Genomic DNA, 27,049 nt, shown 5'->3' on the forward strand with positions numbered 1-27,049 from the left:
GGGCCGAACCCAAGTCCGCCCAACGCATCCATCTGTTCGGAGCCCAGTTAGTTTTCTTATTCACTTAACTGTTGAGTTGTGTTTTATCTATTCTAACTGTTACCAACAGTGTGTGAGTACTGTTTGTATGCTACACAACAGCAGGGATACATGTCTAACGGGGAATAGGCTTCTGTCTGTAAGTGTAAAGCCAGTTATCCTGAATGTATGTGCTGATTTCATATACATAATTTGGTAGCCGCACTTATTGTGGGTATATGGCCCTAGTGCTGCTGCACTGACATCTGTGACCTGGGTTGACCACAGGTGTGAGTGCTAAAGGCAAATCTATGCATCACTGGGCTCCAGTTTTCCATTTGTAGTATTTATTCATCATATATGTACAGTATGTAAGATATTCTAGATTTGACCACCACAATGTTTGATAACACATTACAGTGAATTAAGTCACCATGATTTTACCTTATATTGGTAATTGCTCTTACACTCTGACATGTTATTTTTTTTATCTTATAGCTTTTATTTGTTTTTACCTCATCTTAGTAATTGTTCTTATTGCCCTTTCTTATTGTTAAGGTCGATGATTTACGCTGGTTTTATCTATATTTCTAGCGCTTGACTACGTATGTTGTGCAGCACTTTGGGCAACTGAGGTTGTTTTTAAATGTGCTATTTAAATACATTTTGAGTTTTGATTTAAAGGTAAAAATGATATCACATATCGAATTTAAAATAAGTCACACAAGAAATGAAATGTGGACTTACAACACAGCTGATTTGTTAACAGATCCAGTAACATGATCTGCACTGGTTGCTACGCCAGGATTGTAACTTTTTTTAAGCAAGATAAATGATCAACCATGGCTCCTTCAAGGAAAGCACAGTGACATTAAATTAGTAGTAAGATCTTACTAAGATTGTCTTTCAGAGTCGTATTATATTATGGATTTTCTTTGAGCGAACGGGGAATTTAGAGCAACATGGTTGATTTGAAGTGTTGGCAGTTAGTTGAAATTCCACATCTCAAAATCTGTTGGATCACAAGAACCCCTCACAGTTTTGCATACAAATAAATGAGAAATGAATGTGTGACATTATTGTAATATCAGTGAGATACATCTTCATTCAGGTAAATATATCCTAGACACAGAAAGTTGGATATACAGGACACGCACGCACGCACACACACACACACATTGTAATAATTCCCTAAGGCAACCCACTACAGGTTCTGGTCCATCACACCATAGAGGCCTTTGTTAAGTTAACTCATGAATCGTATTGATAGCAATATTCTGCAGAATAACATCAATTCTAAATGGTTAGATATGATGACAGCGATATATTTACAGGGTAAAATGTAAAGTGGGATGTGTCTTCTATTCTTCACTAACTGAATGTTTATTTCTAAAAGTCCCACCACTGTTTTTTCTGTGTCACAGATATGATGCAGTTATAGATTAAAGCTTTAAAGGGGCCCTCCACTGATTTAATACATGAAGCTGATTTGACTTCTCATGGTTACTACAGCTGTGTGTCCTCTGGGTGAAGTTGTCTTTTTTTAATTTTTTTTTAATTCTTTATTTGCAATTCGAACAAATCTAGTAGAACCAGAACAGTATGGCATCATTCCTGACAAAGATAGATATGTGTTTAAGTTTATATGGATTAGTTTTATGGATGTGATGTTTCCCTTGAAGAACTAGTAAATTGACATAAATCCACTGTATTGTTTTGTCTTGGTTTTCATAGCAGGTAATGACGTCTTTTGCTTCCAATTTAATGAAGTGTTTGTACTGAATGCTAAAAAGGCTTTCAACTTTTTTCCAGAACTCCAAAGTACACTGACACTCCCAGAATACCGTGTGAAGTTGTGTCTAGTCTAACAAAATAACCCTGATGATGTCCATGGGGGTTGATGATGTCGTCAGGGTTATCTCAGTTTAGCATATTCTCATCAACATGTTTTGTATCATATCTTAGGAAATGTGACATTCGATTTAATGCTGTGAATTAGTGACGGTAATGGATAAGTTTAGGCCCAAAAGGGGATGGTTAAGTTGAGGCAACAAAACGCCTTAAGTTTAGAAAAAAGGTTGTGGTTCAGTTTAGTACTTCCCAGACACAAACGATGGTCCCCCTGGTGAAAGTCTTGTGTTTTGGGACACAACACTCCTCTACACAGATTTTAGCGCTTACATCCCCTGATTTCCTTCCTTCTTTTTTACATTAATAAATATGTGGATTACATATAAATTACAGTGCATTACTTTTCACTGTGAAATGTACAATACCTTTGAATAAGGACAGCATGTTGAGCTTCTGCTCGCAGATGGTACATTTCTAAAGGAAAACCTTTGTAACAAACAGGGAACATGGACAAAACAAGGGTGTTTACCAGGCACGGTGAGTCTTGTGAACACATGCTATTGTGTTGCGTTATGGGAAATGTAGGATCCATGTTTCAGGATATCTTCCCTCTGCTGCTTTACATTTGACCATTTCTGTTGGTTTTTTTTTTGCTTTGTTTTTTTAAATAACTGTTTCTTGTGAGTCCTCAAGCTTTATTGAAGTGTAATATTAAATTACTGGGGTATCCTTTTGAAAACATTAGTACATGAACAACCACACTCCAGGATGGACTGGTTGTAATAATATAATTGTAATAGTTTTTTGTCCCCCCCACAGGAGACCTGTTTCGAGGTGCACCGTTCAAAATCAAAGGTATAAAAATTCCCCTTGGCGTGACCTTATCTTCCTCTTAATGAAAATACTGTTTTTCTTACATTTCTTATCTGTAACAGGACAATGTATACGTTCCTTGTACTGCTAGCATGCAATCACCATTTACCGTTGAATCTGCACTGTGTTTGCCTCAAATATCCAGTCAGTCAGATATCCACCCCATCAGCAGTGTTGTGAGTGAGTCTTCGCAGAAAGCTTTCATCATACTGTATCTTTACATCCCTCATAAATATGGATGGAGAGGCAGACTTCATTATTTTTCAGTATTGTTACACATTGTAATTATCAGTATTTCTCTTTACTCTGACCATAGAGACACCCTCCTCCTCCACTGTGGTCAGATTGGTTTTACTGTCCTACCTCTGTAAATGTGTGCAGCTTTTATTGGTTGTAGAGTTACCTGGACATTTCCAGTCACAGAATGAACTGCTTCAACACATGATGGTGTGATACATGATAATAAACATCACTTCCACTTGTATTTCACTGGATTTTAGGAAGAATTATGTATTTGATCAGACACTTTTTTTTAAATGCAAAAAAACATTGTCACACTCAAATCCGAACAGGAACGAAGAACAGGTAGCAAGTGAATAAAGTGATATAAAGATCATCACTGTCACAGATTTGAGTGTGGGTCTTTCCCCCCATTATGAATCAAACACTTTTTCATAAGTTGTTCTGTCTGTGTACATAATGTTATTCTTTTTTTAATTCAATTTAGGCCTACTCTCCTTTGATTTACAACTGATCTATCAATTCTAATATTCATATAGGATGCGTTTTTGGAATATATATATGTTTTAAATGGAATAATAAGACTTGCAAATTTCTAATTAAATTGCACAGGTCTTTGTGGGACAACCCCCATCTCGGGCCCGGCCCGGGGACATGAGGCCTGCAGCCTGCAGGGCCTCTCAGTGATGCACACCGACTCATTTAGCAGTCTCAGGGAGGGCGTGGCTGATCCCTCTCCCGTGCAACTTATTGAAATAAATTAGTAAACAAAGCCAAAATAAAAAAAAACGCATATAATGGCGGGCCTCGCGGGACAAATGGACGCGTAGAGAGCGAGCCGGGCCCGCAGAGGATACCCTGTAGACCCTGAATACCCCGTGAACGAGGCGACAAAATAATATCACGTGATCCAAAATGGGCAGTCCTCTGACGGGGCTGAAAAAAGCCATTTTCTGGCGCTGCTGCAAATTCTGCCCAAGTCCAAATAATTTACCTGGATCCTCGTTGGGAGGAGAGGGGAACTTTTATGTCTAATCAGGTAGGAACGACGCGTCGCGGATCGCTCTTTACCGGGCACATCGCACCGCCGTCTGCTGAGGCGCACACAAAGTGCACGGTGTCACATTTTGAGGCTCTCTTGTTCGCCTCCTGATACAGCAGCCCTGTCAGTGAATTTAAGATGGCTGCTTTGTGTACCAGTGTGATTTTCTGTGGCTCTGCAGCCCCTCGGTGTTGAGGTTTTCTCCGGATGTGTTTGCTCGCGGTGCCCGGTCGGACGGCGGAGCTCCGGGGGGAATGGAACCGCTCTTTGTTGGTCCGCTGGCCGAGGAGCGGAGCTGATGCACGAGATGAGGCCACACAGGGGCGATTCAGTGCTCGACTGCTGTGGACCAGTACACAGCCTGCATTTAGCTGCACGGCTCCTGCTCTCCACACGTTATTTGTCGCCATACGGCGTTAGTAGTTGTTTTTTTGTGGGCCACCGACTCTCTTTGTTGTGCTTTCACAAGCTGCTGTCCCAAGGACGAGCTGCAGACATTGTCTGAGGAGCACTGTGGCAGCCACTCATTGACCATATGGGAAAGACCTAATAGTCTTAACAAGCACATTTCCATAGGCTCCCGAGCCCCACTGTGTAACATGAAGCTCTCCTGTTATGTTTCCTCTGCAGATCTGTCCAGATGGATAAAATGCAGCCCAACCGGATTAAAATCACAGATCTGAATCCACACCTCACATGTCCACTGTGCGCTGGTTACTTAATTGATGCTACAACCATCGTAGAGTGCCTGCACTCCTGTAAGTTCCTCACATGCATGCATAGTGTCTTCGCCAACCCCTGCATGAAATTGGCACAGATCTTACAATTGTGTGTGCATTAGGCAGGGCTCCTGCTCATGTTGTGGTTGTAGGAGGTGAGCCTAGTGCTGAGTGTTATTCTGTGTGACCCCCACCTCTGTGTTCATTTTTGAAATCAGGTCTGTAGGAAGTCTACTTCAGGGAACATCTGTGTGCAATATAATAGTATTTTCATTGTGCACCTGTGTATGAGATGCAGATTCAGATGCTCTATTGTAGAATCAGAAGTAGTTAGAGATGCACCGATCCAGTTTTTTCTGATCCAGTCAGATACCTGATACCGATCCTACTGTTGAATGACTTACGTGTATACCTGTCCATGGGAGTGAAGGCATCAGGCTTGACATAAACAATTAGCCTTGTTCAAAAAGGTAACAAATATAAATGTATTTAATATTATTTATTACTAAATGACAAAGTGTACATTATCAACAAAAGGAAAAAACACTTCCATGTAAAGTGCACTGCAAACAGATATTTTCAAATGTAATATCAAATATAGCAGCTGCCTGAAACCCAACAAACAATGGCTGAATTAACCTGCTGTGTTTAAGATTACTAAATAAGAAATGACTGGATCAGAATGCTGGATCGCCTTATTTATCCGATATTCGATATAGTTAATTAGTAAATATTTAAGCCGATATTGGATCGGTGCGTCTCTAGAAGTAGTATTATAGTATTTTCTGAGTCCACGGTTGGTGATGCAGAGCAGCGTTTGAGTCTGTGTCCTCTCTCCCTGTGCAGTTTGTAAAACTTGCATTGTTGCCTTCCTGGAGACAAATAAGTTCTGCCCTCGATGTGACGTTCAGGTTCATAAGACGTGTCCACAGCTCAGCATCAGGTAAGGTTTATATCAGGTGATTTTGAAAACACTTCTGAACACAATAAGTGTCATGCCTCTCAACATGACTGTCTTTTCTTTTCCAGAGCAGACAAAACTCTACAAGATATTGTTTATAAGCTTGTTCCGGGGTTATTCAAAGGTAAGCGCGTTTCTTTAGGAGGCAGAGCATGAAGTGCACACTTAGTCTCAGCCTTTGTCACAAGTTCCCGTTTTCTGATGCATGTCGTTGCCAATGGACGCTTCTATTTCTGAACCCAGATGAGATGAAACGGAGGCGGGATTTCTACGCAGAGAATCGTGTGCTGGAACCAGGGGAAGTGGTGGAGACGTTTAACATAGCTGAGGATGAAATCATCAGTCTGTCCATACAGTTCTACGAGAGGAACAAGTGAGTCAATCATCTCGCAGTTTTACAGAGAAACGGCAGTGGGGATTTCAGATCATGTACAAAGATTGTTAATTAACACCTTTTTATATTGAATATTTTCCTGCAGAAATAACGAGAGGCAGCATTCAGAGATGGAAGGAGACAAGGTAAAGCCTAATTTTAGATACAAAACAAAGTTTGGTGAAGTAGCAGTCGAGGCGTAAACCTTAAACACGTTTTATTCTGTTCTCTGGTTTTCGCCCTGGATTTGAAGCGTCCTCTCTGCTCTTTTCTGTGTTCTCAGTCCAACGGTAAACGCTTCCTGCAGTGCCCAGCAGCCATGTCCGTCATGCACTTAGCAAAGTTCCTCCGGAGCAAGATGGATATTCCCAACAACTATCGGGTAATTAAACACTTTGCACCCAATACACGGCAACTCTTGTGTTATCGATTGTATGGCAAACCTCAGGGTTTGGACCTGTAACACTAACGTAACAATCAAAGCTGCTACAGAGGTGGGTCATATTAGGTTGCATGCATTTGTCAGCTTTAAAATAGAGCTTTGAATATGTACTTTGACATGTGAGCTGTCAGTGCAACATGATTACTAAAAGAGCTCCCCAAAAGACCAACTCAAAACCGGAAATCCTTAAAGCTGCTGCACAGATTTTGCTCCTGACCGCACTGTTTGGGTTCACTCTTACTGCTCTCATCGGTGTTGTTTGCAGCTGTAGCAGGCAGATGTTTTTAGTGAATAAGCTCTGTCAAACTCACTACGTTTCCAGCATATTGCCTGTTGAACGTAGTGGAACATGTAGCAGCTAAAGACACAGATACTATTCGTAAGTTGCAAGTGTTACTGGTTTAAATATGTCAATGTAAAAAAGACAGCGAGTCACAGCAGGAAAACCACATGTTACTAAAAACAATGGCTCTGTTCTATTAAGTGTCCCAGTGAGACAGGACTACCTAAAAACCTGGTATTTCACCTGGATGGGCGTGGTTTTGCAGGGCGTAGACGAGTCATATGAGTGAGCTCTGTGACCGTCTCTGATAAGTGAGGAAGGGAGACATTAGATGCGTTTCCACTGTGGTCGACTACCCTGAATGAGGCGGGTCTACCTCGCCAAAAACGCCCCTAATTTGCATGTGAGTCGCTCAGGAGGCTGTTTGACAGAGTAGAAAATGTCCCTGTCAGAGACCAGGTTCTCTTTTGTAATCAAATCAGCAATTTACCCAATTGCTGATTGGATAACGCTAAGCGAGGTGTGGCGTGTGGTAGTAAAAAAGCCACAACAACACGGTGAAGTAAACACTTTTATCCAGTTGTGTAGAAGAACACAGCACAGAAAATGATCTGTGCATGCAATGGCACGGCACTTTGCTGCATGCTCCCTCTACCTCTCTCTCCCGGCGATGGTTTAAAAAACAAATTAAATGGTTTGACATTAAAGTTGAAGTGAAATTAAGAAGAACAGGCGAGAAGAAAAAGAAGAAACCAGGTGGAGGACAAGAACCACCTGATCAGCCTAACATGAGACTCACTGCAGTTATTCTAATAATATAATGTTTCACTCATGACAATAATTGGTGAGGATGAAATGGCATCCATTTCCTGGTTATTGAATACAATAGTTTTAGATATTGTCTTCTAAAATCTTAATTTACTGACTAAGGTTTTATATACAATGCATTTAGTTAAAAGCAGTGATGGAAGATGTACTCTTGTTGTTAATATTTTATTATTAATGTATTTATGTCAACATCACTTGAATGTTGTAGCTGGTAACGGTGGAGCTCATTTTAATTACTTTATATACAGCTGGGTAGTTTAAGCTATAATAATACATCATCATTTATTAGTTGATTCATATTTTTTATTGATAAAGGAAGTCTGCAAATTAGCAATGTTTTCACATAAACGTAGGGGAATAAAAAGTGCTAGACCGCCTTCCAAAATGTAGTTGAGTAAAAGTATAAAGTAGCATACAATGGAAATATTCAGTACCTCAAGATTCTACTTAATTACAGTGCTTGAGTAAATGTGCTTCGTTACTTTCCTTCACTGGTTAAAAGATATGTAGGTATGTTTTACAGTTGCATGTTATCATTTGTCTGGTCTGAGATGTTTGACATTTTTTCGCACAGTGTTCAGGTAAGAAAGTATTATTGAATCCTGGATTTTTTCATAAAACGTTTGTACGCACAGTCTAAAGCTGAAGTTTCTTTTATATTTGCTGAAACTGTCACTATATCCTGACAGCACATGTCTCTCTACCGCTCTGTCTGCTCCTAAAGTCATCTGCTAGATCCACTGCGCCCGACCGACAACCAATCAGAGCCAAGGAGTCTCTGACACAGTGTCTGAACTCTGTCACTGTATTGCATATTTCTCACATGAAGTGCTTTTAGAACTATTTTAGTGTACTATTTAGCTGTAAAATGAGCTGGTGGGAGGCTCTGCTGCTCTGTGTCTGTGTTTTCTTTGGGTGCAGTTGAATCTAGCAGATGCATCAGGAGCACACAGAGAGGGCTCTGGGAGCTGACAGGAACAGGTGGTGGAGGTGGAGATGCATGACTTGTTCACAGCTCATCTGTCTTATTGTGCCGTCAGGATATAGTGACAGCTTAAGCAAATGTGGGAAAAAGACGTATTTTCATAGAAAGTTACCGACTCCAGCTTTAAGCACGGATTTGTGTGTATGCGCTGTTTGTCAGTGAGGCCCAGTGATGCTCTGTTCTCATTGGTGGTTTTAGGCCGGTTGCGGTGGAATCAGATTCAGATTTTATTAGCTGCACCAGGTGGAGGCACAGGAGATGCTTTTCTTCACAGATTGTCTGTCTCATAATGATGTCAGGATATAGTGACAGTCTTGGCAAACATGAGAAAAACATATTTTTTTGTAGAATGTCACCTACGTCCTAACCTAGGTGGTTTTTCGACTGTGTGTTGCAGGTGGAGGTGTTGTATGGAGACGAACCATTGAAGGACTACTACACACTAATGGATATTGCCTACTTCTATGAGTGGAGACGGGTGAGTGGCAGCTTTCATTACTCTCGCTCTGCGTTTCCTGTCTTAGGCACGATTTCATTTTCATTCCCTGATTCTTCCCTTCTTTGCAGTGTTTTCAGGACTTTTACATACTAAAGATCACTTGACATTACTGCTGACAATGTTCTTGTGCATACTAAATTGTTTTTAAATTGATTGTCATGTGATCTATTGCGATGGATGGATGGATGAAAGGAAGCCTAGCAGTCATTTGTTTAGGCACAGTTTGTGTCAATGGGTTAAAATGGGAAAACACAAGTATGGTCCTACATCACGCTGACATTATGGAAAACATAATCTCTCAATTGTTTAAGCCTGTTGTTTTTTTCATGGCTGCTTTTCTTATTTAACGTGACTCCACCAGACGGATTGATTTGCATGATTTTCATTTGCTCAGCATATCCATCTGGGAACTCTCCTTTGGAGATCTTTTGGGAAGGGGCAAACATACCGGTTGCTGATTGGATAAACCATCTGTCCATCACCAACATACTGGTCAAATCAACCAATCAGATCAACAAAGCGTATGACGTTGAGGCGAAGCTCAGAAAGTAAACAACATGTGGGTAAAGGATATTTGCCATTTGTGTTTAACGTGAATTTACGGATCAAAGGCACAATTTCAGGAGCCCGGTCCATATTCAACAGAAGGATCAAGAGAAAAAAGAGTTAGTGAGCAGATTGCTCCATAGCTGCGCTCGTCTCATCCACGGAAGCCACCATGTTGTTTACACTGAAGTCACTTCTTGTTTCGTCACTAAAATGTGCCTTAAAACTAATGCTGATTGGTTCGGTCTCTGGAAAACGGCTCCAAATTGTCTCCATAGCACGTTACCAGACTGATCTGAGAGTAAAATACAAAGGAGCCCGCAAGGCTAGTTTTTATTATGGCAGCGACAGCCGGAGCCGGAGGCATCAAGTTTTCAGGTCGTCTGTCCGTCCCATTCTTGGGAACGCAAAGTATAAGCAACCCCTGGAAGGATTTTCTTCAAATTTGAAAAAATGTCCCCTGTAACTCAACGATGAACTGATTTAGAAATTAAAGGTCAAAGGTGACTGTGACCTCACAAAACAGGTTTCTGGCCACAACTCACTACATTGATTATGACAACATTTCCCACAAATATCTAAAAGAATAAAATGATGAACAGGACACATTTGGTCAGATACCGAACAGGTGACATTAATCTTAAAACTGTGCTGATTGTTTAGATCAGGGGTGGAGAGCTACTGCCCTGATTGTTTTAGGTTTCTCTCTGCTCGGTCGAAGATGTGTGTGAAACATCCACTTTCACCAAAAAATACACTCAATACCTTTTTTTATTAAATCCCTTCAAAGTCTTTACTGCATATATTATGTGAGTCTGGACAGTTTCGATGTAAGCTGCAACTTGACTGGTTGGCGGATACAACCCCATGGTGGTAATTCTAGTTTAATTTTTGTTTTTAGTTGTATGTTTATAGTTCATGTTGCTGCTGCAGTGGCAGGATCATCCAACAAACCTCATCATTCATCTTTTTGAGTATGTTGCTCTGCAGTTTCCCATATTCATGCGGTTGACCATCTCCCTCTTTATGTGGACGCACTACAGCCAATATGGAATATCCCGGGTAGGGATGAGAATGAATAAGATTTGATTGATACCCATAATTCCATTATCAATTCTGCCAATTAGTCTGAATTTCTTTTGATTGATTTTTCCTGACCACAGTAAGCCCTTAAAATGATCATTTTACATACATTACAAGCTGTCGCACTGTTGTCATTTCTCTTGGCGACGTTTCTTCCTCTCCTTCAGCAGTGTGTCTGTGTGTGTGTGTGATGTCACTGTTTTGCGATGCACAGAGTGAGCTGCTACCCCTCTGTGGGAGATGATTTCACTGAGGTTGATGTCATGACATGGGGCATGAATGAGCTGATGCCAAACATCCTCTTTATCAATGATCCTCTGGTGACAGACACGACTGTGACCTTTGGACTAAAGTATATTCAGGGATGATGCTGGTGACATTCTCTGTTTTGTTATTAACAAATCCCATGAAAATACTTTTCCATCCCGTCCTCTCTGTGGCTCTCAGCCCAGACCCGTTCTTGCTTACCAAAGATGAAAACTAGTAACAAAAAGAAAACATTGATTTTGTAAAATAAAAAAAGGCTCATTACTCAAACTGGAGTAAAAAAGGACTGTTGTCTACAGGCGCGCTCACACTGTCCATCTGTACCATGCCCCAGCACGTTTCACGGGTAAAGTCTAGTTCGTTTGAACAGTGTGAGTGCAACCGTACCGTGCGTAGGCGTTTGTAAAGCACGTCTGCACCTGAACGAGCAAGAGCGTGCGCCGTGCACGAGACCTACGGCGGCTCTAACATCATTTTATGTGCGCCTGTTCACACATAGAAAAAAAGGACGGACCATGCGCAGACAATTAAAACAATGGCGGCGAAAGGTGTGATGCGGAGGTGGAGTGTTTACTGCAGATTTGGTCGATGAAAATATTTAAAACAGTCGGACGCACAAAAACTCTGAGGTCTATGGAAAGATTTGTAAACAAAGCGACGCATCGCGATGACGTCATCAATGCATGTGACGTGTTACGGCGTGATGACGTATAGGCAGCAAGAAGCATTCTCGGAGGCCCAGGTAGTGTGAGTACAAACGGGCCTGGAGGGGGGGACAAGTACCTAAAGCCCGGGGCACGGTACGGGCGGACAGTGTGAGTGCGCCCTACATTTGGTGTATTAGTACTTAAATAGTTACATAATAAAATAATAATAATTAATACTAAGTATTTCCAGCAGCAGTACATTTGTGTGGGATTGAACACAGTACAGAAACCTGTCACAGTACAGAAACCTGTCACCCAGGGCAACAGTGTAGCTCATCGATGAGTCAGTTTTTGGCCGACAGTGGAGCACTATGGATCTGTTCATCGGTGGTTCTGGTCTTTTCATGGGGTTTTTGGACAATAAGAACATTCTTCACCAGTCCTTTCATTAACCTTCACTGACAAAGGCCTATCCTGTTCCCACATACTGATAAATAATATACCCTGAGCTCCTATCCACACTTACCGTGTGTGTACCTCTCTGCAGACTGGACCCATCCCCCTGCAGTATCTGGTCAAACCCACCCGGAAACGCCGGAGGCCGTCCCAGTCTGCCGCCCAGGGACACTCTGACGGCGTCAACACCAGCCCCACATCAGAGAGCGACTCCCAAAGCGACAAAGTCCACAGTCCTGCTGCAGCCCAGCCGGCCCGAGCCTCTTCACAGTCCAGCCCTGCGTCTCACAACCTCTCTCCTGCCATCCAAAGCTCCAACGGCACCGCCGTGCCCAACAACACTCAGCGACACACTCACGCCTCCAAACAGGGCGCCAACGCTCGGAAGGTGACTGTCAACGGCACGAGCTCTGGGGCTGGCAAAGAGGAGGCGAGGGGAGGCGACAAAAGCGGTTTGCCTCCGACGACCTAACGCGTGCACAGGGCAGCGGGGAGGACAGTGTGTGAATTGCTCCCTTCTTTCTTTCTACAGAGCGAAACAGACAAGCTGGAATAAACAGGAGGAGGATTACTGTTATCATCTTTCAGCAGGAAAGACTTTGAAGTGCAGCCAAATAGACACTTGTATGTATGTGCGTGTGTGCGCGTGTGTGTTTATGTGTGTTAGACTAGAGCAGTGCACACATACAAACTGTACAGTATGTATCAAATGTGAGCATGTGTGCATACATATGTATAAACTTATCTTTTATACAAGATATTGTAATCGTTTTGTATTGTATATGCAGTGGGTCTGTTTCATTTCCATACTGTATTTCCATCAACGTTGATTTGGCTCCAGAACACTTGAGACAAAATGCTAAAAGGCATCGCTGTGTTCATCGCTGCAGAAGTTGGATGTGTAGAAAAAAAAAGAAGCTAATCCTTGCCTTCGAACAGTCATATTAATAACTGCTGTATAAGTGTCCATCATAAGCAACTGCTCATCAGGTAACACAGGTACATTACATTCAACTGTTGATGCACTTTGTTGAGATCAGATCACACAATGCAAACCATCGAGTATTTTCCAACAGGAGAAACATCATATTCACCAAATTCCAAGCACTACCATGCTCCCAAGCAGATGTTTGTCAGCGGACCGACCGAGCTCTCGCTCTCTCTCATGGCAGAAGAACTCAAAAGGGATTTGAATATTTGGCCATGTATGTTGTAGTTCCATCAATTTCAACATTCCTTTTGTTTCTTTTCAACAAACAATGATGCTTTTTTTATCAGCCATATGTGCATGTTTTAGGTCAATAAAATGTTTACTTACTAGGTTTTTCTGACCTGACTGTCCTGTTTATGATTCCCTCAACCTAATAGGTTGTAAAGCATGCTGTTGTGCATTTAGCAGGAATGGAGAGTTAAAGTGTAATTCCGGTGTAAAATCACCCTATGGTCTTTTTTGACACTTGCATACATCAAATAAGCCACTGAGTCAGTTTCTTTCATGTATAAACTATTAACGGAGAAATCCCGGAGAGTCGCTAACAGCCGGGTGTGGCTAACACTGTTTAGCTTGGGGCAGTACAGTGAAGGCATTAAAACGTCTGTTTTAACCACTAATACTGCTCAAAATAACAGCAAACCTCTGCAGCAGCATGAAAAGAGTCCTACATATAACACGAAGCACCAACAACGGAGTTGGTTAACCCAGAGTTTATTAAAAGAGTGTTTTAAAGACTTACCTACTGGCCCCTGTACCAGCTCCTCTCATAGTACAGTCCATTCAAGTGGATTACCAAAGTCAATCCAGTAGGAAGGAGCCCATTGGTGCTTTGTTTTCTGTGTAAGGACTCTTCTAATGCTGCTGCAGAGGTTTGGTGTTATTTTGAGCAGTATTAGTGGTTCTAAAAAAAAGCTGTTTTAATGCCTTCACCGTTCTGCCCCGAGCTAATCAGTGTTAGCCACATCCGGCTGTTAGCGACTCTACGGGAAATCTCCATTAATAGTTCATACACGAAAAAAACTGTCTCGATGGCTTATTTGTTTTGTGCAAGTGTCGAAAAAGACCATGAGAGGATTTTACGCGGTAATTTCACTTTGAAGGTACCATATTGTAAAAAATTGAGATTTCCATGTAAGGTGCTTTAGAAATACTAGAAAAGTATCAAAATGTTCAATCCACAGATGAATGCACACAGCGTATTTGTATTCAGAAACTGTCTTTCAACGAGCCATCAGGACTTCTCTGCAGTTGTGATGTCACAACTATACTATATATAGGTAGAAAGTGCCACTACAGGGCTGTTAGACATTCCCTGGCTGCAATGACGGCGCAGAGACGCCAAGAGCTCAGATGGAGACAACCTGGAAACTCTGGCCAATCAGAGCAGACTGGGCTTTTCCAGGAGAGGGTCTTAAAGAGACAGGTGCTAAAACAGTGTTACAGACAGAGGGTGAATACAGGTTTATTCAGACAGGATGAGAAAAAGCTCTGTTTTTATTTTCTGACTCTATAGATGGAGTTCTGTGTTTAACAAAGGGTTAAAAGCACATTGAACCAACATTCATTGAGTCTTAGAACCAAGAGCTTCATCTAGTGGGCTCAGAAAATAAAGAAAGGGGTTCATGAAGCCTCATTTGCCCATCACTTATACCTTAAACCCAAATTACAAGTGTGAACCTGAAGATGACCGTAATATAGGACCTATGATTTCAACATGTCAACTTTTCTGTGTTTTTTTTTTTTTAGAGGGAGCAAGTGTTAAGGCCACTCTACATAGAAGCATAACTCTCTAAGAACAGATATGGTTTATTTATTCGTCCTTTCAGATGTTAAATTTACATTTATACATTCAAAATATCAAAGCTGGGAAAAAGCTGCTGAAACGGTTTAAAGCCCCTTCAGAGACCTCTGTGTGAATGAAACATCTGTTCTAATTATTAATTAACTCGTAAAAAAATGACACTTCTAAATAAGTAATAAACTGAAATGGAACAGAAAAGATGAGTAATGGACTAAACACAGCATGATACCATGATACACAGCATCACTGGTTCCCACGTCCCCACCTGTTGGGCATGATGTGACCCTTTATGGCCACACAAACTCATAAACACACTCATGAGCCCTGGTCAGAGATGGTGTTCTCTGCACTCTGGTATTTCAAAATACAAAAACTGTCTTGTCAAGTATGTAGCAGCTCCCAGGTTGGTAACAGCTGATAAATATACATAAATATATTGTGATCAGCGATAAGATTTTCTATGTTGGTGGGTCAGTCTCTCTTCTTTCAGGATGATAGAACTGACATACGGTATATGATGAAAGTCATGTGACAGACCCCCTGACCTTTCATGTGAAACAGTGACAGTGTTAACGATGAAAGGCGTAGGGTGAAAAACCAGCTGGAAAACATAAAGATCCTGGCTTCCGTTTGAAGCTCCGGGGTTAAGTTATACTCAAGCAGTGTGTTCTTTGGTCCTGTAGGTCTTCACTGTGTGTCGCTGGCAAAGGAGGAGCAAAGCCGCCCAACGGATGAAATATACAGTTGGAGTGGCTTCTCTCTAGATCCTACCAAAGTTTATCATGTCATTTCTACATACAGCATATCACCTTTTTAATATGAAGGCGCTGACTGGTAGAGGAAAGTTTGTGTACAGTATTATAAGTCTGTACTCTGTTCTTTCAGTCATCTAATCACTTTTTTATTGATGTCATTTTGAAGCTGAGTATAGGTTCAATTCCTCCACCCCATTAACCTCCAGGTCATGGATGCCAGCACATCAGGTCTGAGCTCAGCAGAGGTCCGCCCAGATCTCAGCATCCTCCTCATCCACCAGACTCCACTACTCACGGTTTCTCGAAACACTTTCAAATGTGAGGACGTCACAATTGGGTGGACTCGCAAAAAACGTTTCTCATTATCGTCTTATTGTGCATGTGCTATTAAATAACTCTCAAATGAAGTTTCTCCTGACTGAAATGTTACTGATCAACCACACTGGCAACTCAATCGATTTATACTGTTTATTTCTTCATTTAAATGCATCTCCTAAAAGGCCCTGGAGGATTGCTGCTTCATGGAGTGAGCTGTAGTTGTTGGCCACAGTCACGCATGACATTAAACATTCCTTCATGAATAAACTTCACAGTGTAACACCACAGTTTTCTTCTATATAACCATTCTTCAGATCTTAGACATAATATAGTATCATCACAGTCTATTGTCCAACCGAAAAGACCGAAAAGACAAATGAAGTTGAGGGCTGTGGTGTTAACCTTCATCACATCATCACCATTCTCCTCTCTGTTAACCACTGAAAGCCCTTTTCCGGAACGGTTTGCGCACCAGAGATTGAACCGGCCGGAGCATTTCAATCAGAAATAACTTGGATCAGAACCTGGATAGTTTATTCCAAACTGGAACCTGAAAATAGCAGTTTTTTTCAGTCTGAATTGCTTCAATGGCTTCTGGCTATCTGTGTGGCCTTTGTAGAGGTTGAAGTAAAGAAATAGTTTTCCGTTTGCACACAGCAGACCTCTGCTGTTGTCTTATAACCCTCTGAAGTCAACAACACAATCACCAACATTCAAAATCACATGGAACTAAATAATAATTATAATTCTACTCCACATTATGGCACATTAGGTCATTCATGCAGCCCACTAACACACAACACATCAGGCTCACTGCGCACAATACATTTACAGCTGTTGTGCATTGTACCCTCAGCTGCTGACGCACCCTTGATTACAGTGGTTCCCACAAAACTGATGGAAATGCGGGCTCGTTCGTTAGACAGCACCAAGGTTTAAAGAATTCTGAACGGAACCGGTTCAAGAAGCCGTTCCCTGTCAGTGGAAAGACGCTGTGTGAGACATGCTGATGGGACACCGGATCAGATCAGTTGACATGTGCTGCTTTCATAGAGTGCACTGATGTCCAAACATGTGAATGCAACGTGAACGCTCTGTTCAAAAACATCGCTGCCGTCCTTTCAAGACTCTGCTTGTTCATGCAGCGGGGCAGAAGCGACAAAGTCCTGCTTGTGCGTGCCGTCACAGTAAGGTGGGTTGTTTGTGTACTTGCAGCCACACAACCAAGCTGTGGCGTCTTTCTCAGGGACAAAGCGTAGCGGGGTCAGGCCTGGGGCTTTGGTTTTGTGGGCTCCGTCACAGAAAGGCTGAAAGAGAACGATGTGATCAGGGAACATTAAGGACGTGTACTTCAAACAGACGAGATACAAGATGAATTCAGAGGTGGTTTTTTACCTGTTTCTTGCTGTGTCCACAGGTGCACCATGAGTAACGCTTCCCACCAACCAGCTCCACTTTGAAAGGCTTCTTAGAGGGAATGACAGGTTCTGGAGGAAGTGTGGTGAGATGGACCTGTGGACAGAGGTACGGAAGACATTTTTTTAAAAGTTACACGGGCTCCACTGAAGCTACAGGTCCTGCACTGTAAAAGTTGGTTAAAGTAAAAGTAAATATAGATATATATTAACCCCAAAATATAATTAATTATCAAAAAATACTCTTTATGTAGCCGGGAACCAGACTAATGTGTCGAGCTCATGTTTCCTTTGCTCTGGCATTACGTCTGGTCTCTCTCCCATTCAGACCCATTTTCAGCACCAAACTCAATCAAACTGTCAAACTAGACAGCTCTGATCAAATATGAATCAAGATTCTGTTAGTGCATTGCATATTCCTCGCCTGAAATGTCCAGCTGGCCGGCAATTTTTCCTGCTTTAAAACGCACCAAGCACCGCCCCAACTTGCACGTTTCGCTCAGCACTACGTTGTTTACATGTAACGTGTTAAAGTGAAATCCCTTATTTCCAACATGGTCCTTAGATAAACACAGAGAATCACAAGACATTTAACATAAAAACTCAAGAAGACGAAGACGAACGAGAGTTTGGGTCTGGGGATGCCAGGCTACTCTTTATGAGTGATGGTCAGAACCCCTTAATGATATTAAGGCCCTGTTTGGATTAAGGCGATCTAGAAAGGAAACGCAAAAGTGGCGTCGCATTCTTACTTATTATTCCGTATTTAGGCAAGCGTATTTGGTGGGGGGGATCAACGTGCATACATGGATCCAGAAGTGTGTGAAATTCGATGTACAGTAGTATGCACGTCAGTTGGATAGGTGGAGCTGTGAAGCACTGCCACACAACACCACCCAGAGCTGGTGCACGCGTAGAAACTTCTCCTTCTCTCCCTAACAGCGGAGAAGCAGGACGGCGTACAGTGTGACAGAGATGTACCCAGGACACTTGACTGTCCGACTTATGGGCAATAGTCCGACGTGTTTGTTGTTGTTTACCTGTTCTCTGCACATGCATATTACCCCTTTACACGGAAACACAACGATGGAGCATCATTTAGATTTCATTTTTTTTGCGATTTTTAAGCCCCAAAAACGCTTTCGCTGTCTAAACGAAAGGCAAATCTGGTAAAATATTTTGTCGTTTTCACCAGGGAGCGCTGTGATGTAAACAGGGCCTAACAACTTTGTTTCACCTGCTAGAGCTGGACAAATGACACCTTTTTCATTCTTATTGGCAGATAAAGATTTGTGACCTCATAAATTCCCATCAAAGCTCTGCCCACCTTCAACCTGAACAGAGCTCTAATCAGCCAGTGACTCAAAACACTTGTGTGGGTGTCCAGAGGCTTTAAACTTTATCGAGTGTTATTGGTTCATGAAGGTTGTCAACCTGAGGAAACAACCGTGTCTGTGCGTGCAGGTAACACGCTCAGGTGCCTTACTTGACCTCTTATCCTCACTGCTGAATATTTGCTAAGAAGATGATTTATTTGGAAAAAAGATTGCACTTATAGGTAGTGTTGGATTTATTTTGAGCTAACGCACTTACTTAATACTAGCTCTTCTGGTTTGTACCTTGATTGTTGACTTCACTTATTGGAGGTTGTTTTGGACAAAAGCGTCAGCTAAATATAATGTAATGTCGATAGTTTTATCACATGGGTGACAATAGCAGGTCATATAACAGCGTAACAGGATGACACTGAATTTAAGGTAACTTCTGATTATCCAGTTAAGGGGAAAACTCAACTTACATTTCTTGATGGCGTCTGAGGCACTGATATACAGTATAACATCCCACAGGTGCTGAATTTAGGTTTTAGGTCGGGGGACGAGAGGGCCAGTCAATGCCATCAGTGCTTTAATCATCCAGGAACTGCCTACACACTTGGGACACATGAGGCCGGGCATCGTCCTGCACCAGGAGGAACGGAGGGCCCACTGCCAAAGAGCAAGGTCTGACAATCGCTCTGAGGATTTCCCCCCAGTCCCTAACAGCGGTCAGGGTACTGTTGGCTCTGATTGTGGGGGTCTGCATGACCCTCCCCATGCCTCCTCCCCAGACCATCACTGACCCACCACCAAACCGCTCATGCTGGATGATGTTACAGGCAGCTTAACGTTCACCACCGCATCTCCAGACTCTGTCACGTCTGACACATGTGCTCAGTGTGAACCTTCTCTCATCTGTGAAGAGAACGGAGGGCCAACGGTGGACCTGCAAATTCTGGTGTTCTCTCTGGATGCCAATCGGGCTGCACGGTGCTGGGCTGCGAGCACAGGTCCCACTAAAGGACGTTGAGCCCTCATGCCAGCCGCATGGAGTTGGTTTCTGACAGTTTGGTCAGAAACATGCACACCACTAGCCTGCTGGAGGTCATTTTGTAGGGCTCTGGCAGTGTGTTCCTCCTCACACAAAGGAGCAGACAGCGGTCCTGCTACTGGCTTGATGTCCTTCTACAGCCATGTCCAGCTCTCCTCCTGGTATCTCCTCTGTGCATCTGTGAGGAGCTGGACTACCTGATCAACCTGATTGGGCTGCAGGTCCAGACTCATGCCAACACTAGAGAGGAATCAGTCAAAACAGATGGGGAGAGAGCAACTGTCTATGGCCACCACATGGAAAACCATTCCTTCTAATGGGGAGGTGTTGATTTTTTTTCGTTTCTAAAGATTATTTATTTGGCAGTTTTTCTAGCCTTTTTTCATTTATTAGATAGGACGGACAGGAAATGGGGTGAGAGAGAGGGGGGACATGCACCACTGTGCCGCCCCGGTACTGTTGCTTTTGCCCCTCCATCACACCTTTCATTTGCACCAAAGCAGGTGAAACTGATTTACAATCACTCGTGCTTCCTACATAAACCGATTGATGTTCCTGAAGTTTAACTCACTTGGTGTTATACTTTGATGATGAAGTGTTTCCTTGAATACAGTAGGTTGCTGTTTTGTTCACATGTAGACCACATTAAAACAGGTCCAGAATCAAAACCGCCTTACCCAGAGTTGTCAGATCTGGACTAGATTGTTTTATACAGATGTTATACTTTAGACAAGCTTTTCAGAACATAGTTTTACATTTGGTTGTATTATATTTCTCAAAATGCAAAAATAAAAAATAAAGTAGTTTTCACCACTTTTTTCATACATAGACCACATTCAACCAGGTCTAGATTAAAAACAAACAAAAAACCCCAGTGTTATCAACCATCCTTTCACTTTTTAAAATATAATTTTGTAGGTTTCATACAGCTTTAATATTTTGATCTGTTAGGTGTCTCTTGTGTAACTTCCGCCCACACTAACAGGTGCTATCACAAGGGTGCAAAGACACTACCCGTCAGGAAATGTTGATGAAAGAGTGAAACCTTGTGTTAGTGTAGGCTTCTGGTTAACTACATCAACACTGTCTTCGGGTACACGACATTGTCCAAATAATACTATGTCGGTGGAAAACATAGAGATGGAAATGTAAGAAAGAAAAATAAGATATGACTTAACATCCCAAATATTTCAGAAATGCTCGTAAACATAAGTAAGAGCCAGCCCAGTATGAGTTTAGCACAGAGCGGGAGCTAATAAGGACTTTCTTTACCTTGGGGGCTGCCGTAGCTGTTATCCAAGGTGCTCTCAAGGTCACACTAATCCATTTGTGTGCCACTTTGGTCAACGACGTGTGCATGTTTCCAGTGACAGCTGGGCTTCATGCGACCTCAGCCAGGTGCTGCTCAGAAGCGCGCACTTCAAACAACCGTGAACGCGCTTCTACGTCGCTAATACGTCACAGCTACAGGAAGTAGAAACGAGCAGCCAAACAGAAAGGCGATCGGAGAGAAAGTCAATAATAGCACAAGATGTGAGGGATGAGATGAGACCGATAAGACAGCCGAGCAGCTGACCAACGGGATCGGAGATATCACTTCCGGTAGAACCACATGCTTGACGCTGAACCAATCAGGAGGCGAGTATCGATGAGCCGCCGATTGAACTGAATTGATTTCCTGAAATCAGCACGGACCTTCAACACTGCAGTTTCATTTCTTTCTGGACATTCGTGGACCTGTACTGCAATTTACACTTTACATTTAAAGCCACTCTAGTATTGTGAAGGGGCAGAAATGGGACAAGACAATACAAATAAATAAGGCAATTAAACACACGCGGGAGAAAACTCAAAGCATCATGCAGAGAAACTCTGGGAAATATTATATACTACATGACTGTTTCATTCAATAAATTAAAATCGAAATATCACACACAAACCACTTTTGTGGTTGTCACTTACCTTCTACATTGTACATGTCACTAATTCAGCTTCTTCCCCTGAATTGTTTGTGCTTTGTCGTCTCGCAGGTCTCTGCTGATGGTGGTGGTGCCTGCTGCCGTGGTCCTGCATGACGCTTCCTGCTGCTATTATCACTGTTTCTCATATATACTATCATTTGTCTTATACATTATAACATTTGGTAGCCATAAAAACACCATCAGTGGTATGTCTCATTGTATCACAGCTGTTACCGCTGCTCATCATTGATCATGTTTGCCACCATAATTATCATTTTCATATTCTATCACCCTAGCTGTGCTTGTTTCTACTATATTAACTGCCATAACATATTAGTCATACTCACATTACTATAGCTATAATTATAGTTAGTTACTTTTGTGGTTGCTTGCATCTCTGGAAGTGTGTCTTTCTTTCTGTCTTTTCTCTCTCTCTCCTTTTCTTCCTCCCTCCGGTGCAGACAGATGTCCGTCCTCCACAGAGCTGGGTCTGTCTGACGTTCCTGTCTGTTATAGGTAAAGTTTTCTTTGCCACTGTACTCTACGGGGGAATTGTTGGGTCTATGTAAATCATAAATAAGTCATAGAGTGTGGTCTTTACCTACTCTGTAAAGTGTCCTGAGATCGCTTTTGTTATGATTTGGCACTATAAATAATATGATTTCCTGTTTATTGTCACCTTCATGACATTGACACAGCACACATTTGTTTTTCAAGTATGCTTTAATGAGTTATGCATATATATATAAAATATTTGGTTCACATCATATATTTAACAAGATAATACAGCAAATATCAGTCAATATGAAGCAGACAAAATGATGCATCACATCTCCACAGCTACAGTATTTTTGTTGAGACAAGATATTTCTGTTACAGTTACTGCTCCTTGGCCTCGGGCAGACACCCTGACTGCTGTTCATTTAAATACGCCTTTCCCCCACTTCACTATATCCTGGAAGATGAGCTTAAAGTGTGAGCCATCACAGTACGGTGCACCTTTGGTTTGCTTACAGGCACACAGCATGACTGTCCTGTCTTTGTCAGGGGTGAAGCGTAGAGGAGAGATACTCGGAGCTTTTGACTTGTGAGCGCCGTCACAGAAAGGCTGACAGAGAGAGAAAAAAAAGTGTGAGGACACAAAAGACACTGTGAAATCATCTTCAGTTCATCTACACTTTTTAGTTTGTAAACCGAATGCCCCATTTGTGTTTGGTAGTTTAAAGTTAGCTCAGCATAATCTTTGATTACTTTTCATACTAGTCTGAATTAAAAAACAAACCACGTTTAAGTTTAATGCTGTGTTGATGTTGACTCATTTAGTGTGTCAGGTACAGGGCCCACTTAACGTGCATGCTGACTATTATTGTATACTGAGACAAGTAAATACAACAAGACCAGTGTTAAAGACAAATGTTACACCTGTGCTTTTCCTTCTGTGACGAGTCAAAAATCTGTAGTGAAAAAATCCAACCAATAACCCCGTTGTCTGTCACGACTGTTCTTACGCTGCATTCATGTGGTGCCACACTGGGAAAATGTTGGAAAACCTTAGAAAGTCCACAAAAATGTTGAGTTGCCAAGTTGGCGTCATATTATGAAGAAACATGGCGGCAGACTGATAGAAATGGGTTGATGGTAAACTTTTGATTAATTAACAACGTGCATGGCATTTTTTGTTCACGTTACTTGTAACATGGTGTCAGGTTTCTGTCATTGCTGTCAACGTAGAGTTAGCCAGATTAGTTAGAAAAGTTATTTATCAGCATTAACCCGATAAGTCAGGCAGAGCAATATTTTAGTGTTTTTAGGGAATTGACTGGTGCAGCAACAAGTCCGGGACAAAATCACTGATATAAAGCTTCAAACAGGAAATCTGCAGCTGCCTTTCGGCAAGAACCGCTGGAGCTCATTAACTGTGTCAGAAAATCCCAAACCACCAATCAAAGTTTAAACTTTAGACCCTGGACAGGACGCCAGTCTATCACAGGGCTCAAATTCACACACCTTTGGGTAACTTAGAGTCCCCAATTAACCTAATATACCTAACAGGAAGCCGGAGAACCCAGAGAAAACCCACGCAGACACAGGGAGAACATGCAAACTCCACACAAAGGCCTTGCTGTGAGGCTACAGCGCTAACCACTACCACCACCATGCCGCCCCTTCACTTTCAAATCACAAGAGGAAATTTATGTCTCCATGAGCAAACTCCCTGACAGAGGGCCTCCTTCAAACCGGCGGGGATGTGAACAGCAGTAAATGAGCCGTGACTCTAAATGACTGGCGTCCTGCTTTTAGTCCAGGCGCTTCTGAAAGTTGAGCCCCAACACGCCACAGCCTACATGCTCACCTGTTTCTTACTGTGTCCACAAGCACACCAAGCATAACGTTTCCCAGCAGACACCTTGACCCTGTAGGGCAGCCGGGCTGCAGGGACAGCCTGGGTGGACTGCAGGCAGCACTGAACCTGGAGACACAAAGACAGAGTGACAGAGCACTGGGTTACAGCTACAGAGAAGATTTGTGAGCATCGTATCGTATCAGAATACACACTTCTTGGGCAAAGAGACACTGACAGAAAATAATTGACACAAAAACGCACTTCATTACACCAGAAAACTAAAAAAAGAGGACGCAAGGAGCAGAAAAAAGGTGAGCGAGTCGCAAACGAACTAGAATTTGGATGCGTGTTAATAACAGACAACATAAAAGCAGAATCTGTGAGGTAAAAATATCATATGGAGAAGGTCTATGAACAATATTCACAAGCATATTAGAATAGTACATCCAAAGTACGGTTAGAAGAGCTAACACGCCTGCTACTGGACTCAGGAGTCAGTGCATCCACATCCCTTAGTAAATCATCAGTTAAGGAAAGTAGATTCACTTAAGTTAACTAATATGCAACCAATTTAGCAGGATTCATCTTAGAACACACAATTCACATGAGCTTGGGAGGTTGTGTAAATCGAAATCAAAACTGAATACAATGGTTTGCAGGTCCTTTTCAACCTATATTCCCTTGAATACACCACAGAGACAAGATATTTAATGTTCAAACTGATAAACTTTTTTCTTTGTTGCAAATACTCACTCATTTTGAATTTGATGCCTGCAACACGTTGTAAAAAAGCTGGGACAGGAGCATGTTTACGTCGTGTAACGTCCCCTTTGCTTTTAACAGCACAAGCGTTTGGGAACTGAGGAAACTAATGTTGAAGCGTTGGAGGTGGAATCCTTTCCCATTCTTGCTTGATGGACAACTTCAGTTGCTCAACATTCTGGGGTCTTCGTCGTTATATTTTACTTCTTTCACATTTCCAATGGGAGACAGGTCTGGACCACAGGCAGGCCAGACGTGAACCTGCACTCTTTTACTACGAAGCCGCGCTGTTGTAACACGTGCAGAATGTGGTTTGGCATTGTCTTGCTGAAATAAGCAGGGGCGTCCCTGAAAAAGATGTTGCTTGGATGGCAGCATATGCTGCTGCAAAAACCTGTATGAACCTTTTAGCACTCTTTTTTTAGCACTTCACATATATGCAAGTTGCCCATGATGCCATGGGCACTAACAATTCCCTAAATTCCTTGCACATTGAGAAACGTTGTTCTTAAACTGTCGACCTATTTGCTCACTCGGGTGAAAGGCCCCGACTGAGCATTTCAGGGATGCTCCGTTTTTACCCAAGAATGACACTCACCTGTTTCCAATGACCCTGGTCTGTTTTCGGAGCATTCCTCAACTTCCCCAGTCTTTTCTTGCTCCGGTCCCAGCTATTTTAGAACGTGTCGCATGGCTTCAAATTCAAAAGGAGGGAATATTTGCAAAAAACACAAACCTTGATCAGTTTGAACATTAAATATCTAGTTTTGGTAGTGTGTATGTAATTGAATATAGGTCGCAAAGGATTTGTAAATCATTGTATTCTGTTTAACGTTTAACTAAACATCCCGACTTCATCTGCCTTGCAGTTGTATATACTAGTTGATTTCAGGGTCTGAAATATAAAAGGAAGGAGCCTGTGAACGTTCTCATTTGTCCAGGTCATCGTTATCCCCAAAGCAATTTCAATCCAAAGACACTGGACTGGGTTACATCTTCCTAGACCATCTCATCTCATCTCATCTTCAACCTCTTATCCGGGGTCGGGTTGCGGGGGCAGCAGCTTTAGCAGGGGACCCCAAACTTCCCTTTCCTGGGCCACATTAACCAGCTCTAACTGGGGGATCCTGAGGCGTTCCCAGGCCAGTGTGGAGATAAAATCTCTCCACCGAGGCCTCCTCCCAGCTGGACGTGCCTGGAACACCTCCCTAGGGAGGCGCCCAGGGGGCATCCTTACTAGATGATCCTGAACCACCTCAACTGGTTCCTTTCAACGCTAAGGAGCAGCGGCTCTACTCCGAGTTCCTCACGGATGGCTGAACTTCTCACCCTATCTCTACGGGAGACTCCAGCCACCCTCCTGAGAAAACCCATTTCGGCCGCTTGTACCCGCAACCTCGTTCTTTCGGTCATGACCCAGCTTTCATGACCATAGGTGAGGGTAGGACCAGGGGTAGGCAATTCCGGTCCTGGAGGGCCACTGCCCTGCATGTTTTAGGTTTCTCTCTGCTCTCACACACCTGAGTCTAATGATGTGCTCGTTATCAAGCAGCTGATGCTCGTCACAGTTTGATCATTGTTAGACTTAGGTGTGTTAGGGTAGGGAGAAACCTAAAACATGCAGGACAGTGGCTCTCCAGGCCCGGAATTGCCTAACCCTGTCCTAGACAAATAACCAAGTCCTGTTGCCTTTGACTGAAATTGCTTTGGGGATATAAGAGGCAGAAGTGGTACTAAATAGGGAGCCGAAAGAGCCGGTTCTTATTGTTGAGCCAAATATCCCGCTCACTAAAAAGAGCTGGAAAGCCCATCACTAGTGACCAAGCCCGGCAGCTGTTCTCCATTGTACCTGTGGGCGTCCTGTAGAGACGCACGGTGCTAAAGGTGAACGAAGGGTGTGTCAGGTATGCGTTTGCATAACAAATTAGATTAAAACACGCTGTAGCTTTGTTTGTCATGACTCAGCCATGTGAAACACTCCGCTGTTTAAGATGCTAGGAAAATGCCCGGCTAACGTGATAAACAACGACAACACCGAGCCTTTTGTGTGCGGACGGGATGAAGACTCACCACCGAAGAAGGAGAGACGGCTCCTCTGAAGCTCTGCCCGCATCCTCTCCGCACTGCTGCGACCAGAAAGCTGCCCGGGTTCATTTCAAGTTCACTGACTAACTCTTAATATTTCTGTTTCTACGCCAAAAAGGGAGTCCCAGGGTTAA

At 42.6% G+C, this 27,049-nt stretch overlaps 3 protein-coding genes across 3 annotated transcripts; 1 reads left to right on the plus strand and 2 right to left on the minus strand.

Moving 5' to 3' along the window:
* Nucleotides 1-3,899: 3,899 nt before the first annotated feature.
* On the plus strand, nucleotides 3,900-13,387 carry LOC310959222 (polycomb complex protein BMI-1-like). The gene is made up of 9 exons (XM_083930499.1): nucleotides 3,900-4,021; nucleotides 4,655-4,782; nucleotides 5,590-5,686; nucleotides 5,773-5,828; nucleotides 5,948-6,077; nucleotides 6,184-6,223; nucleotides 6,361-6,459; nucleotides 9,013-9,093; nucleotides 12,205-13,387. Exons 2-9 carry the CDS (start codon nucleotides 4,665-4,667, stop codon nucleotides 12,583-12,585), a joined length of 1,002 nt encoding a protein of 333 aa, XP_083786625.1. The 5' UTR covers nucleotides 3,900-4,021; nucleotides 4,655-4,664; the 3' UTR covers nucleotides 12,586-13,387.
* Nucleotides 13,388-16,172: 2,785 nt separating this feature from the next.
* Nucleotides 16,173-21,219, minus strand: LOC310960576 (uncharacterized protein). Its single transcript, XM_083932302.1, has 3 exons — nucleotides 21,036-21,219; nucleotides 17,377-17,493; nucleotides 16,173-17,288 (listed from the first exon to the last, which is right to left on the minus strand). Exons 1-3 carry the CDS (start codon nucleotides 21,120-21,122, stop codon nucleotides 17,103-17,105), a joined length of 390 nt encoding a protein of 129 aa, XP_083788428.1. The 5' UTR covers nucleotides 21,123-21,219; the 3' UTR covers nucleotides 16,173-17,102.
* Nucleotides 21,220-22,577: 1,358 nt separating this feature from the next.
* On the minus strand, nucleotides 22,578-27,049 carry LOC310961820 (uncharacterized protein). The gene is made up of 3 exons (XM_083934070.1): nucleotides 26,901-27,049; nucleotides 24,078-24,194; nucleotides 22,578-22,832 (listed from the first exon to the last, which is right to left on the minus strand). Exons 1-3 carry the CDS (start codon nucleotides 26,982-26,984, stop codon nucleotides 22,644-22,646), a joined length of 390 nt encoding a protein of 129 aa, XP_083790196.1. The 5' UTR covers nucleotides 26,985-27,049; the 3' UTR covers nucleotides 22,578-22,643.

The sequence above is a fragment of the Echiichthys vipera genome, assembly GCF_963691815.1.
Source record: "Echiichthys vipera genome assembly, chromosome: 2".
Taxonomy (NCBI): Eukaryota; Metazoa; Chordata; class Actinopteri; order Perciformes; family Trachinidae; genus Echiichthys; species Echiichthys vipera.

Excerpts from the sequence above, each read along its gene's own strand:
- LOC310959222 (XM_083930499.1), top strand. The coding sequence starts at position 4,665 with ATGGATAAAATGCAGCCCAACCGGATTAAAATCACAGATCTGAATCCA. Across the intron at positions 5,687-5,772 it reads TGTCCACAGCTCAGCATCAG|AGCAGACAAAACTCTACAAG; the intron begins GTAAGGTTTATA and ends TTTCTTTTCCAG. Across the intron at positions 6,224-6,360 it reads CAGAGATGGAAGGAGACAAG|TCCAACGGTAAACGCTTCCT; the intron begins GTAAAGCCTAAT and ends CTGTGTTCTCAG.
- LOC310960576 (XM_083932302.1), bottom strand. The coding sequence starts at position 21,122 with ATGCACACGTCGTTGACCAAAGTGGCACACAAATGGATTAGTGTGACC. Across the intron at positions 17,494-21,035 it reads CAGCTACGGCAGCCCCCAAG|GTCCATCTCACCACACTTCC; the intron begins GTAAAGAAAGTC and ends CTCTGTCCACAG. Across the intron at positions 17,289-17,376 it reads GTGGACACAGCAAGAAACAG|CCTTTCTGTGACGGAGCCCA; the intron begins GTAAAAAACCAC and ends GTTCTCTTTCAG.
- LOC310961820 (XM_083934070.1), bottom strand. The coding sequence starts at position 26,984 with ATGAACCCGGGCAGCTTTCTGGTCGCAGCAGTGCGGAGAGGATGCGGG. Across the intron at positions 24,195-26,900 it reads CCGTCTCTCCTTCTTCGGTG|GTTCAGTGCTGCCTGCAGTC; the intron begins GTGAGTCTTCAT and ends TTGTGTCTCCAG. Across the intron at positions 22,833-24,077 it reads GTGGACACAGTAAGAAACAG|CCTTTCTGTGACGGCGCTCA; the intron begins GTGAGCATGTAG and ends TCTCTCTGTCAG.